At 36.6% G+C, this 15,810-nt stretch overlaps 3 protein-coding genes across 4 annotated transcripts in view; all 3 read right to left on the bottom strand.

Annotated features, from left to right (window-relative positions):
• LOC126853668 (tyrosine-protein kinase Dnt-like) overlaps nucleotides 1-15,810 on the bottom strand; it is a 172,259-nt gene that overhangs the window by 41,419 nt on the left and 115,030 nt on the right. The window lies entirely within an intron of this gene.
• On the bottom strand, nucleotides 267-2,805 carry LOC126853704 (apolipoprotein D-like). Its single transcript, XM_050599705.1, has 4 exons — nucleotides 2,623-2,805; nucleotides 2,010-2,140; nucleotides 1,286-1,529; nucleotides 267-989 (listed from the first exon to the last, which is right to left on the bottom strand). Exons 1-4 carry the CDS (start codon nucleotides 2,788-2,790, stop codon nucleotides 549-551), a joined length of 984 nt encoding a protein of 327 aa, XP_050455662.1. The 5' UTR covers nucleotides 2,791-2,805; the 3' UTR covers nucleotides 267-548.
• The window catches only part of LOC126853671 (transcription factor Ken 2), an 89,964-nt gene continuing 78,661 nt past the window's right edge, over nucleotides 4,508-15,810 (bottom strand). The window contains exons 3-7 of one of the 2 annotated variants that reach the window (XM_050599641.1): nucleotides 10,435-10,725; nucleotides 10,133-10,305; nucleotides 9,612-9,836; nucleotides 9,150-9,465; nucleotides 4,508-8,836 (exon numbers count right to left, since the gene is read on the bottom strand). In XM_050599641.1, the coding sequence (XP_050455598.1) occupies nucleotides 8,360-8,836; nucleotides 9,150-9,465; nucleotides 9,612-9,836; nucleotides 10,133-10,305; nucleotides 10,435-10,722 (1,479 nt within the window). In that variant the 5' untranslated portion in view covers nucleotides 10,723-10,725 and the 3' untranslated portion in view covers nucleotides 4,508-8,359. The remainder of the gene's footprint in view (nucleotides 8,837-9,149; nucleotides 9,466-9,611; nucleotides 9,837-10,132; nucleotides 10,306-10,434; nucleotides 10,726-15,810) is intronic. The other variant, XM_050599642.1, reaches the window with a different exon arrangement.

Below are 15,810 nucleotides of genomic sequence, written 5' to 3'. Positions count from 1 at the left end.
CTCGCAAATCGCGTTTTCCCCCGCATAATATATTCATACGACCCACAAATTATTACTAATACGCTATTGCGCGTAGAAATCTTACAGAAGAATGCATTCAATAAAGTTATTTTTTCCATTAATCAATATTGTTATTCATTAATCAAATATAATTATCTTTATATTTATTTACATTTAAATAAAAACAGTAGTCGTATGTTCAGTAATTGATTTTACTTGTACACTGTTTAGTGAAATGGAAGTGATGAAGACACAAAACCAGCATGTTTTATTAAAACGTTTTTTATAACAATCTTTATTCTTTTTTATTAGTTTCATTTTTTTTTTTTTATTTTACATTGTACGTAAGCCTATAAAAACAAAGCGCCGTGCCAACCCCATGTCCTCAGGCGACGACGACGCGCCTACGGGACAATGATTAATGATTTTGTTGTACTTAAGCGAGACTGGTTCCCAACGAGGAAACCGCTACGAGCCTAAGACCATTGAATTAATCCCCGTAAATATGCCCTTGCTAAGCTCCAACTAATAGATCTCTTTAGATACTTCTACGCAGTCTTTTTCTCCGTCTCATTTGAATGTTCGCTGTTTTCCTCCTTCGCAATTTCCGCGGCGAGCTCTTCCTTAACTTCGACAATGATCGTTTTAGCATTGACGTCGCTCTCCTCTTTTATAGTTTCGGCTACCTTGAGAATCCGCTCGGGAACGGTCTCCACGGAATGCTCGAGCTTCGCGGATTCCTCCGTTATTATCTTGGGACTGTCGAGGGACGCTTTCTCGGCTTTCGCTTCTTCCCTCGCTTCGGCGTCATTCAGAGCGATGGCCGATTTAGCGTTCGATTCGACCGTTTGTGAATTCTGCCTTGCCGGTTTTGCCGTGGTGGGATTAGATTCTTCTGGTATGCGGGAATCCAAATAGGCGCAATCCGCCTGATCGGTCTTGACAAAGAATGTCTTCGATATCTTGTATTTATCAAGAACGCCGTAAGCCTGCGACAACAGTAAAAATTACGTCAATTATTAAGAAGTAATTACGTCAATTATTAAGAAGTAATTACTTGAATTTCACAAAAATTCTATATGATGATAATTACTAAGGAGTTAATTGGATGGCAATTTTTTAAACGAGATAATTAATATACTTAGAATAATCGTTTTGAAGATAATAATAATAATAACAATGACAACATGTATGAATGTGTATATATGTGGGTGTATTTGTCTTGTTTTATCTTGCATTTTAAGGCGCATAATTTTTTTATGTATTTACTATATTAAGCATATACCTTTTGAAGTACTTCTCCGGGCGGTATTCGATCCCTCGTCATTACCCAAGCACTTTGTGCATGAACAGGACCAATACCTTGACAACTCCATAAGACGGCATATGAATCGTAATCCGTTTCGAGTACCGAATATTTAGTCTCAGGTGTTAATGGAATTGTGGTATATTTAACCTGAAGTTTACCCTCTTCAGCCTTGGAAGCTGCGGGCTTAATTTCGCCTTCCAGTATTCTCTTTACACCGGTACTAAATAGTGAGAAATATTAATAATGAGAAATTCATTTTTGTCAAGAGAATTTGTATGAGACGCGCGTCTATTAAATAACCGAACTGAAATTGTATAAAATCAAAGTTAATTTATTTTATTCAAAATTTTTTCGAATTCATCTACTAATATTCTCATAGTCACATTTTTTGCATCAATTTTCAGTAATTATTTTTTACACTTTTTCAACGATAACTGATAAACCGGTTTATTATGTTTCTGCGGCAATATCAAATTTTTATTAATTCTTTCAATCAACACACGTTTCGTGACGTACATCCGATAATAATGAAATTTTTAGAATTGATAAACCTGAAGCTTTAAAATAATCACTGATAGTTGATACTCACACAACAAATTAAAAAAAAAATTAATCCGGTTATTTAACAGATGCATTTTGTATTCAATATTTTTCTGAATAAATTTATCAAATGAGTTGGAAACGTGGCGTGTATACTCACAAACGATTCGTGACTTCATTGCTCACGTGATACCTGCCGTCGAGACCTTTGGTATAATTTGTCATAACGCATCGAGATACCACTTCGGTTAATTGAAAGTATCTTTCGGACTCGTACCAAACGCCAAGGAACTGAAAAATATCGAGACAAGAAATATTCGTTATTCGAAAAGTAATAATAATTTTAATTATCATACATCTTTTTGCTTAAACATCCGCCGATGATATTGATAGCATTATCACATAAATATTTTAGACTTTGCAGAAAATTCCAAATTATTGCATTTACACGCTAAATGATTGACTGAAAATATATCAAGTCCATTACACAAAAATCAATATTGACGAGAAGCATGAAGATGTCTGTGTTTGGCAAAAGAAACTTGATCTCCACGATGACGTGCCATCAACGAGAAGCACGAGAGAATCCTTCTTACAAGCCGAGTGATGCTTGATATATTTTCAATTAATTGCTTAGCGTACAGATACAATGCAAAAAAATTATAATTGTTAATAATTTATATAATCCATAATATATTCCCTATAAATACATAAGATACAGCGTAATATATATATAAAAAAAAAGAAAACAAATAAATAAAAAAATTACTCACCCTTTGCATATCGAAGTTCGCCATGGGTATGTACTCTGGACAGAAGCCCAGACTAGGAATCTGGGCGCTGGCCCAGGCCAGGACCGAGAACGTTAGGATGATCTTCCCGAACATGTCTGATGATGATCTGCCTCGAATACCCGTCGGCTTCTCAACCTTTATATACATTATAGCAGGAGCGTTGACCGAGAGGTTTTACCCCCTCTGTGTTACTCACGTGTTGGTACTCTTACGGTACTCTCCGCGGCCCGAGAGCCTGGACGTGCAGACGATGGTCATTGGTCAATGATGATGCGCCTACGAATATCTCTTGGCAAGTCCATCTTGGTCGACGGCGACCAAGAACCAGAAATGCAAGATCCATTATGCAACATCAGAATGAACGGTACTTCCAAACCATAGACGCTAACCCCTTCGGGAACATCGCTAGAGCGAGGTCTTCCAACTATATGGAATGACAATGATTTCCCAGGTTAAATAATGCATGGTTAACGGTTAGAGGAATTTTGACTCTCTTGATATTTCTAATTTAGAAATCCTTAAGTGCTCCTTAAAGACTGTTGGATCAGAAGTAACGAATGCTGATAGATTGGTTTTGATATCTATGTAAACGCTATATATTTATAGATTATTTTTGAATGATTTTTCTCTTTCTGTTTTTTCCATTATTTGATATTTCTGTTTCTTCTTTTAATCACAAATACGTATTACAAATCCTTAGCATTATCTGGCATTAACTATAATTTTGTTATAGCGATCAAAATTGATATAATTTGTCGAAATTTATTATTATTAACATATTGTTAATATTACTTATTATTATATACCATTGTTTAAAAATCTATACGTATGTTTCATGTCTCTAGAAAAATACAAACAATATTTCTATAAATATAACAATTAGCAATCTATTACGCATGATTGCTTATATGACATTAGACGCACATAAATTGTCTACTTGTACGTTCCATCATGAACAAGGCGAATGTCTCGTTTCCCCGCCTCATCCCTTCATTCATAGAACCGATTCCAGCAAGCTGAATTCTCACGTGAAAGCGTATTTACGTTCGGAGCAGGTGCAGGCCGATCCTCTCTGAACGGAATCGAAACGAAGAACGGAGATTGTCTATGTCGCGCGGTGTAATTATGCAATCGACACTGCCGAGATTTTTTGTACGTGGCATACGGCATCTTGCTGGAACGTGGCCCACTGATAACGGGTCTCTCGCGCTGTGTGTGCGGCTTTTCTTTTTATACAAAACCAAAGTCCCTCGCGGACCGTTAGCCAGCAACGTTGCGCCTCTCCTTTTTTGCGGGATTCTTTTGCGAACCGCGAACCGCTATGTTTCGTGAAAATGACAATTAGTGTTTTGGTTTCGATGCGAAGCAGACAGTCTAAAGTAACTGTCAACAGTGACAGCTACTCCCGGTGTAGCGTATTTTATCAGCGGTTTATGTGGTTTTAATTGTTGATTAAAATAGAAATATAAAAGTATAGAATATTGAAACAGAAATTGCCAATGTGTGTTTCTGTAATACGAAATCTTATGTATCAAAGATTTCTTCTCTCTATTTTCATCTCTAAACCATGCAATAAAATCTATTGTTTTAATGCCAATATATTTTAATTAAGTATAACAAGTTTCTCTTTTTTTTTTTTCCTAATTTTATATAAAATAACTTTCTAATTTCATTTTAAGTTTTTTAAAAAAAAGTAATATTTTGTGAATTAGTTTGTATTTTATTTTTTAATCAGAATTTTATTAAAATTGTTTAATATCTAAATTGGAAGAAACGATTTGTCTGTAAATTTTTATATTTTTAGATGTTGATAAATTGGAATATAAAGAGTTCTAGGGATGAGAAAAGAAAAATCGACAATATATACTAGTTCGATTACGCTCGCTTTCTTTTATCTTGTCGTACATAGTTTTTCCATCTGAATTAATTTATTTTTCGTAAATCTATGAACACTAAGAAAGCACACGAAGCTCACGCTTCGCTTGAAAGATGCTTAAAATCTACAAAATTTCACCCGGATGTCCGAGATGAGGAAAAGAAAACGGTATCTTCGCAAAACAGTGATAAAGAGAATCATAGCAAATGAACATTTTTCGCTATTTTTACAAATTTATATGCCAATCATACATCCTTAAACTTTTATCAGTTCCTAAATCATTCAATTTATTAACTCGATCGGTTTGGCATTAAATTATCCTAAATATCCTCTTCCTCTACATTTCCGATCCACTGTCAAAAGCGAAATTCGATATCTTTATCTTTCTTTCTTTTTTTTTTTTTCCTCGCCGATATGGACACAGTCCCGAGAGAGACATCTGGGTGTGGGCGCGCTATAACCATAATTAATTAACAATAAAATAATCTATAATGCGTAATCCTAGTGCGTTTATACGGCTCGAGAAGAGGGAACGACTGAATGTCGGGAACGCGCGATAAGAAGGAGGGGGCGGGGAGGGAGGGATAAAGGGAAACGGTGAGACAAAGCCGATCGTGCTTATCTAATTATTATAGGCGACTCGCAAGATCATTCCTCGATCGGTTTCCTCCCGCCTTCGCGATTGCAAAGATTCTTTCTGTGGTCACACATCGAGAGCCGACGACGGGTCGTCGCGCCTGTCGATCACGAGAACGCCGCGGCGTCGCGCGCTAAACAATAATTACTTTAGCTTTATTATCATTTAGTATCACATTACGTTCACTGTGTTTTGTGCTGGCCATTGTCTGCCTGGCTTTGCGAGAGCGCACACCACCCCTCTAACCTCCCTTTCTGCTCCGTTACGATGTACGCTTCTTCGTCACGATAAGAACATCGTGAAAAAAAGTAGAACAAAGAAAATATACCGATCGATTAGTCTCCACCCCGAGAGATTGCAATTACGAGAATAAACAGCAATTTTGATCGCGATGATTTCTCCACGCTTCGTTTCATAATTTGATAGATACAAAGACACTTTGAGATAGAGAGAAGAATTTACGTCTTTGTATAATTTTTATTTATACAGAATAATTCTATTACCACAGAACTCGGATGAGATAAATTTACTGTCAGCGTACATCAGTATTAAAAGTTTTTATGTAGTCGCTTTATTTATTTCCGCGTTGTAATCAGATAACATATTTATGTTATGCAGTTAAGTATATATTAAAATTGAAATATTTTTCAAGTACAATTGTGCGCGCAATTCTAAAACTTATGTACACAAATCTTGTTGTCCAAAATTTCTTCGTATTTCTTTAAAAACTAAAATTGCATTTGCTGTGTAATTAATCTTATTTGACAATTTTTATTGAAAATGTCTTTGGTGTGATTGTATCGAAGTTACACTTTGCTAGAACCTTAATTTTTATAGTCCGTATAATAAACATATCTTATTATCTTGCTTATTTTGCATTTCTGACTCCTTACAATTATTCGATTAATTGGCGCGTTAAAGTAATTTTTATACTTTCGGCAACTTTGCATATGTATGTATACATTGGAATGTATGTATTCACATTGAAAATAATAAGTTTTCAGATATATGTATCTCTCTCGTCAATCAATCAATTCATTTTTTTTCGTCACACTTTAAAGTCACATTTTCGAGCATGTTCGAAGTGGTTTTAAAAATTGTTAAGGAGCAAAAAAGAGGTTGAGGTCCTTCTTCGAGGCACCTTAGGTAATATATAATGCCTATCTAGAGAAAAGAAAGAAAAAAGAACGTGACGTCCTGCGTCAAACAGAAATGAAATTATAAAGACAAGAAAGCTACTTATAACGATCTAACTAGCCTTAATAAAAAGTTGAATTAATTTGAATAAATCTTATAATCTTGTACGTGAACTCATAAACATTTTTCCATTTCCTAAGCGAGCTCGATATCGTCATCTTAAACGCTTATGTCTCTTAAGACTATGAACACATGAAATCACTGCCCAATCGACCAATTTGGACCCATTTGACAAGGCACTCGAGTCGCTGAGTTACATACCGAAGAATAGAAGCATGAATGGGATATCAGGACGAAGAGGATATGAAAAAAAAAAAGAGCGACGATATGGAAGACGGGATTTTAGAAGACAGAGTATTAACACAACGTCGACGTTTACTAGATATTACAATAAATTGCATTAATAGTTTATAAATATCGTAAACGTGTCTTCCGCCGTCGTTTTCGCCGATAATATTTTCTTCCCATGTCGTGTTTTCCCCTTCGTTTCGTGATTTCTCATTTCTCCTTATACCGTTTCAACATCCCGACAAGATCCTTTCGTGTGTGTTCGCGATCGAAACCGTATAGTAACTAACTACGAGCGATTAGTTGAAGGCGATTGGCGGGCAGGACACCTAAGATCTACCTAAGACAGAAATCGGTGGAAAGTCGGTTGGTCCCTTTGCGATAAGTGTGAAATAAATAAATTCTAGTCCGTCTCTCTTTTTCTCGCTCGTTTCTATTTAACATTATTTACATCGTGAGATTAGTGTTGCACGTGGGCTGAGGTAAACGTGGGACGTCTTTCCGGATGCCACGTGCCGCGATTAAAATAAAATAACAACAAACAAGACGCGACAAAGAGACTGCGCTTCATTCCTACAGGCTCGTCAAGATTTGTGGCGCGCGCGATAATAATTGACTCTCTGTGTTCGTTCATTATCGTCCTTGTACTTTTTTCAGATTATGTTCGACGATCGTGTACGATATACATATATACGAACGACGTCGATCGTTAACAAGTTGTCTTATCAAAACTTATCGCTTACGCGTAATGATGAGATACATTCTGAAAAATCGCAACTAGCGATCTTATAGTATCAAGATTTTTCATTAAAAATTTTTATTTTTATTTTTGTTATTCTTACAAAGGCGCTTCTCCGGTGCTGCGTGCCGTTCATCTTCGAAGAAAATCTATCTTTTTTTATCGACATTTTTTTATCTACGTCTTTAAATATTACATAAATATTAGAATATTGTATGCAAATTTAGCTGAATCGAAAAGAATTATACCAGATATCCTGTAATTACATCTTAAGAGATTGCACTAGTATTTGACATACTTAAAGCGTGCGCGTATGCAGATATTTGTATATCATGAGTATTAATTATTTGAATAGACAGCATCCTCTTTATTGCCTCAAAAAATGAATATTTAAATATTTATTCACGCAACATTAATATTTCTCAAAAAAAATTTGATAATTTTATGTAATGAATTACATGTAAAAAAAAATTCACAATACTATTTATTATAATATATATATATATAGCTTTCTAGTAGAAATTTATTATTAACAGCATATCTTTAAATAAATTTATTTTCTTCCTTTCTTTTTTCTACGATATATCGATTAATATTAATGTTAATGTAAAACACGTGTACATCTAGATATGTAGATAAAAAAAATATATTATTATTTCTTTGAATAATTAAGGATCACGATGTACGAATATCTATAAATGATGCATTCGAGTACGTCAAAGATTAGTTGACTTTAAGGAATTTGTAACACCTGGTATATTCTTCTTTCATTTCTTCGTTAAGACAACGGCAAGCATTATTTTTAGAGAAAAAAATTTGTGCGTTTTTGAACTTTCGAATTCATAACAGTATCCAATAACAGTCGAGTGTCTCAATCGTCTTAACGAAATCCTAGGAGCATCAGAAAGCTTGCTCCAAGGACCCGTTATTACGCGCTCGAGGAGCACTCCTCAGCACCGGATGGCCTTTGATCTTGTCGCTATTCGTGATTGTACTCGCGATGCAGATTTCTGCTAAGTAGCAGATTGTTGTGCGGGCCCGAAAGATGCCTGATGAGGTCCTGGAGATTGACGAAGTTGGACGACGAGCAGAAGCAGCACGAGAACGTATTGTCGGGGGCGGCTATCACGCCACGGTGCACCGAGCAGAGATGCTTAAGCAGATGCGCTTTCTGCTTGAACATGGCAACGCAGAGTCTACATGCGAATGGTTTCTCGCCCGTGTGCACTCGTAGGTGAGTCTTCAGATTCCACGACATACCGAACTGCTTGCCGCAGTAGCTACACCGGTATTCACGCACGGGAGTAGACTTGGGCGGATCGTCCGTCGACGGCGGCGGCGGTGGTGCTCGGGCTGGTGGCAGGGTCCAGGTGCCCCAGGGTGGCTCCAGAGCCGCCGCCGACGCCGGATCGGCACTCGGCGGTCGATGCGACGGCGATGTCGCCGATCTATCCTGCTGCAAATCAATCGCAACTTGTAATAACGAAGGAATTGCGAGTTTATATAATTGAAGAATCGCAAGAGATCTTTTGTGTGAATAAGCATCGCGCATGCACGTGATAACAAATTAAATTTATTTATTTGAATGATACTCTTATCATGTTTGCGACTTGAAATAAAAAATTACGACAATTTGACGGTAAAATTCATGTAAAAGATCATCGAATATATTGTTTGAAAAGCTAATTAATCATGCATTTATTAAGGAAATGGTTAATATTGATTAAAATATCTATATGGAAAAGAAATTAATGTTAAGCGTAGCTTACCGGGTACGGTGGTGCGTAGCTTACCAGGTACGGTGGTGCCGAAACGCTTAGCTGATGTGGCGCCTGCAATCTCCTGGGCGTTTCGAATCCAGGATTGAAGGGTACGAAGGCAGGATTTTGCGCGGGAGCGTTGTGGAAGCCTGGCCTTCGCTTGCGATGAGGTGTCACGACGTACGCCTCCGCAGGTGGGATCGGTATCTCTTCGGGTTTCCTCTTGCCGGGTTCTAAACCTAACGCTAGCCGCGTCACCAGCTGTCGCTTCCTCTCTTCAGCTTCCTCGAGAGATTCTCGCCTTTCGAATATTTGCTTCTCAGGCCTGCAAACGAATAAAATCGTTTTGAAAAATTGTTCTATAATTTCTGTCAATTTTCTATAGCTCCTAAAGTGACTAAGATAGTTTTATATGCTAGCATGGAAAACAATAGGATTATTGCGTAATACAAAGATCAATATAAGCCAGACCTATGTATATCGTGCGAGCTGTCGCTCGTAACCGAAGCGCCGGAATTGAGACTCAAATTAACAGGATCGGAGCTGTCCCTCCTTCTAGGAGTTTCCATATTGCTCTCTCTGTTATCCGTAAGAAGACTCTCGCCTTCCACACCCTCCACATCCACTTCCGGCTCCTCTTCGCAGCCTTCCGTTTTAATAAGAACAGAGCAACAGTCCGCGAGATTATTGGACTGTCTGAAAGACATGACATTTTTATAATACAACAGAATTAATCAAATTGCCATTTAATTGTTAAATTATTCGTAAATAAATATTCCACACATATATTAACAATTATACGTATAGAAATTTAGGGGGATACATTAGATTTATATAATATTTATAAATGTGAACAAATAAAAAGAAACAGGCAATCAGCGCGGTGATTAGACGCAAAGAATTTAATTTTAAAAAATTATAAAAAGTTTTTAATATTTTATTCTTTTTTTTATTTTCGCAAGCTTAATAAAATGCAAGACATATCTGCCAACCTGCTATCATATTGGGATTCATAACTGGAACTCTCTTGGCCTTCTGAAGGCTGCGGAGTCGATATCCTTTCGGGATCAGAATTACTAGAAGTTTGAGGTTGATTGGGCCCAAATAACTCCGAATTAATTTGAAGAAGCTCGAAAAGTTCCTTCAACGGTGTAAGCTCTGTCGACTAAACAGCACAAAATTTTTTTATTAAGAAATTTTGCTCAATATTTTCTTTTAAATATTTAATATTTTCTGGCAGCGTTATATATGCGAATATATAATTTTTCTTTTTCTATAATTCTAAAATTCGTACCGGTATCAGCGCTTCTCCGTTATACAAAAACTCCAACAAATGATTCAATTGAGTCTTTCGGACACCAGATAAATGAACCACATGATCCAGTACAGGATTCCGTAGTAAACTAGCTAAGAGGGGACTCGCTGCTGCCAAAACGACGCGATGGGCCTTCACGATGGACCCATCGTCGCATGCCAGAGTCACGTCCACGTGACGGTCCCCGCTGTACCAGGCCCCGACCTCTGCGGCCAAGGTCGCTGGATGTTTTCCATAGTGGAGGGTCAGGAGACCGTCAGTATACATCGTCTGAAACAAGAATAAGAAACAAATTAACTTATTTATTTGTTTCAAAGATGAGATTTTTTAATCCGCATCAATTCAAATGATATATTAAATATATCATTTGCGGAAAAGGAACTTTAAAAACAAATCGATTTATTTATTATTTCTTATTAAACTAAGGAAAAGGAAATTACAATTTTTTTTTTTTGCGTAAGTAAAATTATACGATAAAAAGTTCATTCCGCGTCCTTAACCCAATAAAGAGATCTTGCCGCTTCGCGTGTTACGAAGACAGCTTCGTTACATTAATTTCTTCCTTTCGTGTCTTGGCTGTCTTAAGAAACGACGGAAGAGATACTGACGTGTGACAAGATCATATTTCTCACGTTTCTCTTACATCTACGCAGCTCTCGGTTGACCACGTCAACATGTTTAATGGCACCAATTATCTAGTTAGACAGATAATTTAAACCTCTCACGCATTCTTTTTTACTCATGTCTGAGTACATTTAATCACATTGGCAACTATCTTACAATTAGAAGTTTACAAGAAAAATTTTTATAAAAAATAAATATTCTCTCTCCGTACATTATTAATCGAATCGATATATATTTTTTATTTGTTTTTTATAAAATTTTTATATACTTGATCAATAATTACAGCGCAAAGAATTATGTTGAACAAAAGCCTATAATTTCTATTTTCATTTATAACATACTTAATAGTTATATAATAAAATAAAACTTAATTTTATGGTTGAGATTTTCAAAATCAAATCATTTTTATAAATCAAATGATTTATAAACATGTCTCGAGTTACTAGAAAATCTGTTATTACTGCTAATCAGAGGAATACATGTTTTCCCGCAGAAGGGTTTGGATTGCTTTAGAACTTTTCTCATCAAGTGTCATCGATGAATTAATAATTTGCTCGTAATTAGCTGTTATTAGCTGTTCAAAAATAGATTAATAGATTGTTATTACAACATAATCGTGTAACAGTAAATTGCTTAGAAAACATTTGACTAATGCGATAACGATCGCGCAACAAGTATCCCATTCATCCGTATCCTAAGATTTGTAATAGTTTAATGCGGCCACGGCTAAGAATTGAGAATTAACGGCTGATCGAGCATTCCTTTGGTTTCTCAAGGGAAGCCCGGAGAGAGAAAGTTCGGTTTCACGACGGTTCATTTTCTCAAGGAGCAAAAGTATAACTAATATTATGAAACCAACGCCGTAAACATCGACAAATTCCGCAATGTCAAAGTGTGCGCAATCACACACTGAAATATATATTTCGGCCATCTACCCGCAACTTTCATTTCTAGTGATATTTTCGAAAGAAAGAGAAAGAGCAAAACAAAATAAATTCAATAATTTATTTTTCAATAAGTATATTTTTATAATTTAATGTGTGTACAAATAATATTTATGAAAGATTAATTATATATTGTTGTTTATACGACAACCATTAATTATATAAATGCACAATTCAAACTCATAGAACGGCAAAGTATGTGTGACGGTATGTAGCATGATCATCTCGCATACTCGCGCTGCCATGACCTTCGATCGATTGTCCGATCAAATTGGAAAGGAAAGACCTTGGATAAGAGTTACGAAGACGATCCATCGAAAAAATTCTAAATTGTCGAAAGTAGCGTAACGGGTTCTCCCGGCGCGAATTGACATTAAGCATGCATATAGATTCGCAGACGGGCTATCGTTTATTTACTCTTAGATAACGTCTCATCGGAATGAATTCCTTTCATATTAGACGTGACAAAGCGCCGCCGTTATGTAACTGAAAAATTTACATCCGCCTGGCATCCGTGCTTGCATAAGAAAATAATTTCGCTGGAAACCTTGGTACACAAGATAGACTTGGCAACGGAGAACGATACGTCGCTAGCACGCTTAAATCATTCGATCATCATTAATATTGTGAAATAGGAAGGTCGATATAAAAAAAAGAAAGATATCAAGAGAAACAGAGAGAAAAATTATTCTTTTCTTTTTTTTATTTTGTGATCGAGGCTTACCATAAATCAAAAAAAAAAAGAGAATTCGCACCATATCGCGAGAATACATCACGACGAACGCGGATAATTATTCTCAAAGGAGAAATTTAAAAAAGCGATCTAAAGAGAGAAGAAGGCGAGTCGTTCGGGTAAGAGTTACGACAACTATCCGCGCGCTCACTCGCATACGTAAGTGACGTCTCGCCAGCGTGATACACGGAGAAAATCGCTAAATAAGGTAATCATTGCTGGACACCGCTGCCGCAGCTGCTGGTTAATGCTAGTAAGCAGCGGCTGAAGTTCAGGGTCGATTCCCGTGCTTGGTCGGCCGGCCGGATTACGTTCGCGCGCTTACGCGCTCACGTTCTTCTTTCTTCTTCTATTTGGGCCTTGAAGAGTTGCCGGGCAGGGCCGCGCTCGCGCGCGCCTTGCTACGGACGTAACAAATGACTGGACGGAGTGTTACCCGTGCATGCCATGGTTGAAGCGTAAGGGGAGGAACACTAACATAAGTATGCCATATCAAGCCGCGCATCAACCCAATAGCATCGCAATTTACAAACGCGATAATCGCTGATATTATATTTGTCAATTGAAGAAGCGACAAGAGATCGGTGTAAAGATCTTTCTTACCATTATTTGTATCACAGAAATTTGAATTCGCCGAAATTATACCAATCTCAAGTTTTGTATTAATCATATTTTATTTTTGATATCGAGATGATGGATAATCAAACGTAACTAATCAATATCGTCATCTCTCCTAGTATCCGTCCTAGTATTTCAAGCCTGTCCAAAAAATGTTAAGATGTTTTAAAGATGTTTAGGAAACGCAAGAGAAACACGTTTTTTAGACACGTATGCTGTCCGGGTTGCCAATCAAGCTTCATTCGTGAGATGAGATCAGGTAGTTCTGGTAGTTGGCCACCTCTCCGTGCCTGTCTGGCATCATCGCCATTATTTGAAAATCTATTTTATATTTTATCAAATATTATATCTAGAGGGAAGGGAAAGATTATATTATAAGAAAATCATGCTACTTGAAGAGAATAGAGTTGGCTCGCTTTTACCAGTCAAGCCGCGCCTCTCGCTCTTGTGTGTGCTGTGCTCTGCTGCGCCGAGAGCAAAACTGCTTCTAGAACCGAGTAAGTTACACGATCTCATCTTAACATCGGTTGATACTCAATGCGAGATACTACGAGAGAGAAAATTTAATGTACAAATGATAAACTATAAGATATTTGACTGTGAAACATACTTTAATTTAAAAAAAGAAAGGAAACAGCTGTTGCAAAAATGATCATTTATAGTGCACTGTAAGTACAGTGGTAATTTTATTAAATATTATTAGATTATACAAGAAAGTTTTTTTCAATTAAAAATCGAAAACAATATAACATCATTTTGTGTAATTTTCTATTATTTAATGAAATCCGAAAGGTTTTTAGAACACAACGTGATAAAATGTCAAGTAATTATTCTTTATAAAATAATTAATATATACACAATTTTTTTATTTAACAATCAAATGTTTATCAAAATTTATCAAAGTTGATATCTTCATTTCACTTTTACATATTAATTTTATGCCGTTTATTAAATGTAGCTTAATTAGCAGCACAGGTATGTAGCATAGGTACAAAAAATTGAAAATTGGAAGGCTGCAAAACTAAATTTAAAAGAAAAATTAAGAAACATAAATATTGATTAACTTTTATAAAAATTAGATCGCATTTCCGATGTTTTATTTTGCGCTTTAATTTTTGAAGACAGATTCGGATGCATCTCAAACAACAATGCTTCTCATTTCTTTACACGTCGAAAACTGACACCATTTACATCGAGCGCGTTTTCGTCATCGCTCGCGATGAATCATCCGAGACCGAATTTACAATATGTTGGCAGTGGAGAAAAAAAAAAGGGAAACATGTACCGCGATATAAAAATGATGCGGGGATGGTTCCTGAGGTCATCGGAATCTCAGATAAGAGGAGAAAGTCTCTACAAATTCGTAAACTTTTACCAGGGCGGATCGACCGACGTTGCCGCTCATTTATCACCGCCATGTGAGTATGTGTAAGTGCAAGCACGCATCGCACACATCTCCATGCGTACACACGAATGAGCTCGTGAGTGTACTTTCCTTTCGGTTAGACGGTTTGATTGTACGCGCGTGCACGTATGTACATATAGGCTCGCGAGGCGACGATGCGCGTTACACACGCGAGCATTATAATCTCCTATCCGGATGGCGGACGTTACGATCTACCATTGAATCGAACAATGGCGAAACTGGGTTACGCAAATGTCGAGGCTGGAAATTAAAGCGCGAGACACCGGAGGGGCTGAGCGCGGGCGGGAGAATTTACATCGCTGCCGAGCGATAAAAAAGATCCGCATGCCGTTGAAAAAAAGCGCGTTTAATCATAGGAAATGAACGGTTCGTTAAACTCAATTGCGTAATATAATTTTTCAAAATTTTATACATATGTTAATCTTTATGCTATACCCTTAACTTTTTAATCTCTCGTTCGATTGATAATCGATCCTTTGCGATAAATTGATAATTCTTATTCAGATTTTAATTTAAATTAAAAGCTTTAGGTTTTAGTAATAATAAGGATCTAAAGTAATATATATAATAAAATCTTATTTGTCAATTAAATTTTGAGTAAATCATATTAACAGATTCAAAATTATAAAATCAAGCTGTGTGGAAAATAATTTAAGTGTCCTATTAAACTTTTTTTTTTTAGAAAAAAATTGAACTTTGTGTTAATCAAGTAATCGATAAACAAAAGTAGCGACGTTAGTAGTGTTTTCAGATCACTTTACTGACGAGCATGTGATTTTTAACATGCGATCGATTGTTTCAATGATCGATATTTTTTTCTCGCGGTTTTCAGAAATTGCGGATTTGTATGGCTGTTTATTGTAAAATAAAAAAATACCCAGATCGTGACAACGCTGATTAAGGTGAGGCGGCTGCTCAAACCGCGGCTCAAGCCGACCAGCACGGATTGAGCAAGAGAGAGAGAGAACTCGTTACGGAGACCTGTAATGGGGCCCAGGCGTTTCCGCTCT

Source organism: Cataglyphis hispanica, chromosome 12, assembly GCF_021464435.1.
Source record: "Cataglyphis hispanica isolate Lineage 1 chromosome 12, ULB_Chis1_1.0, whole genome shotgun sequence".
In the NCBI taxonomy this organism is placed as follows: Eukaryota; Metazoa; Arthropoda; class Insecta; order Hymenoptera; family Formicidae; genus Cataglyphis; species Cataglyphis hispanica.
The sequence above is the reverse complement of the archived record's forward strand: the minus strand, read 5'-3'. Positions and strand labels throughout refer to the sequence as shown.

Excerpts from the sequence above, each read along its gene's own strand:
- LOC126853704 (XM_050599705.1), bottom strand. The coding sequence starts at position 2,790 with ATGTATATAAAGGTTGAGAAGCCGACGGGTATTCGAGGCAGATCATCA. Across the intron at positions 1,530-2,009 it reads AATGAAGTCACGAATCGTTT|TACCGGTGTAAAGAGAATAC; the intron begins GTGAGTATACAC and ends CTCACTATTTAG. Across the intron at positions 990-1,285 it reads CCGGAGAAGTACTTCAAAAG|GCTTACGGCGTTCTTGATAA; the intron begins GTATATGCTTAA and ends CTGTTGTCGCAG.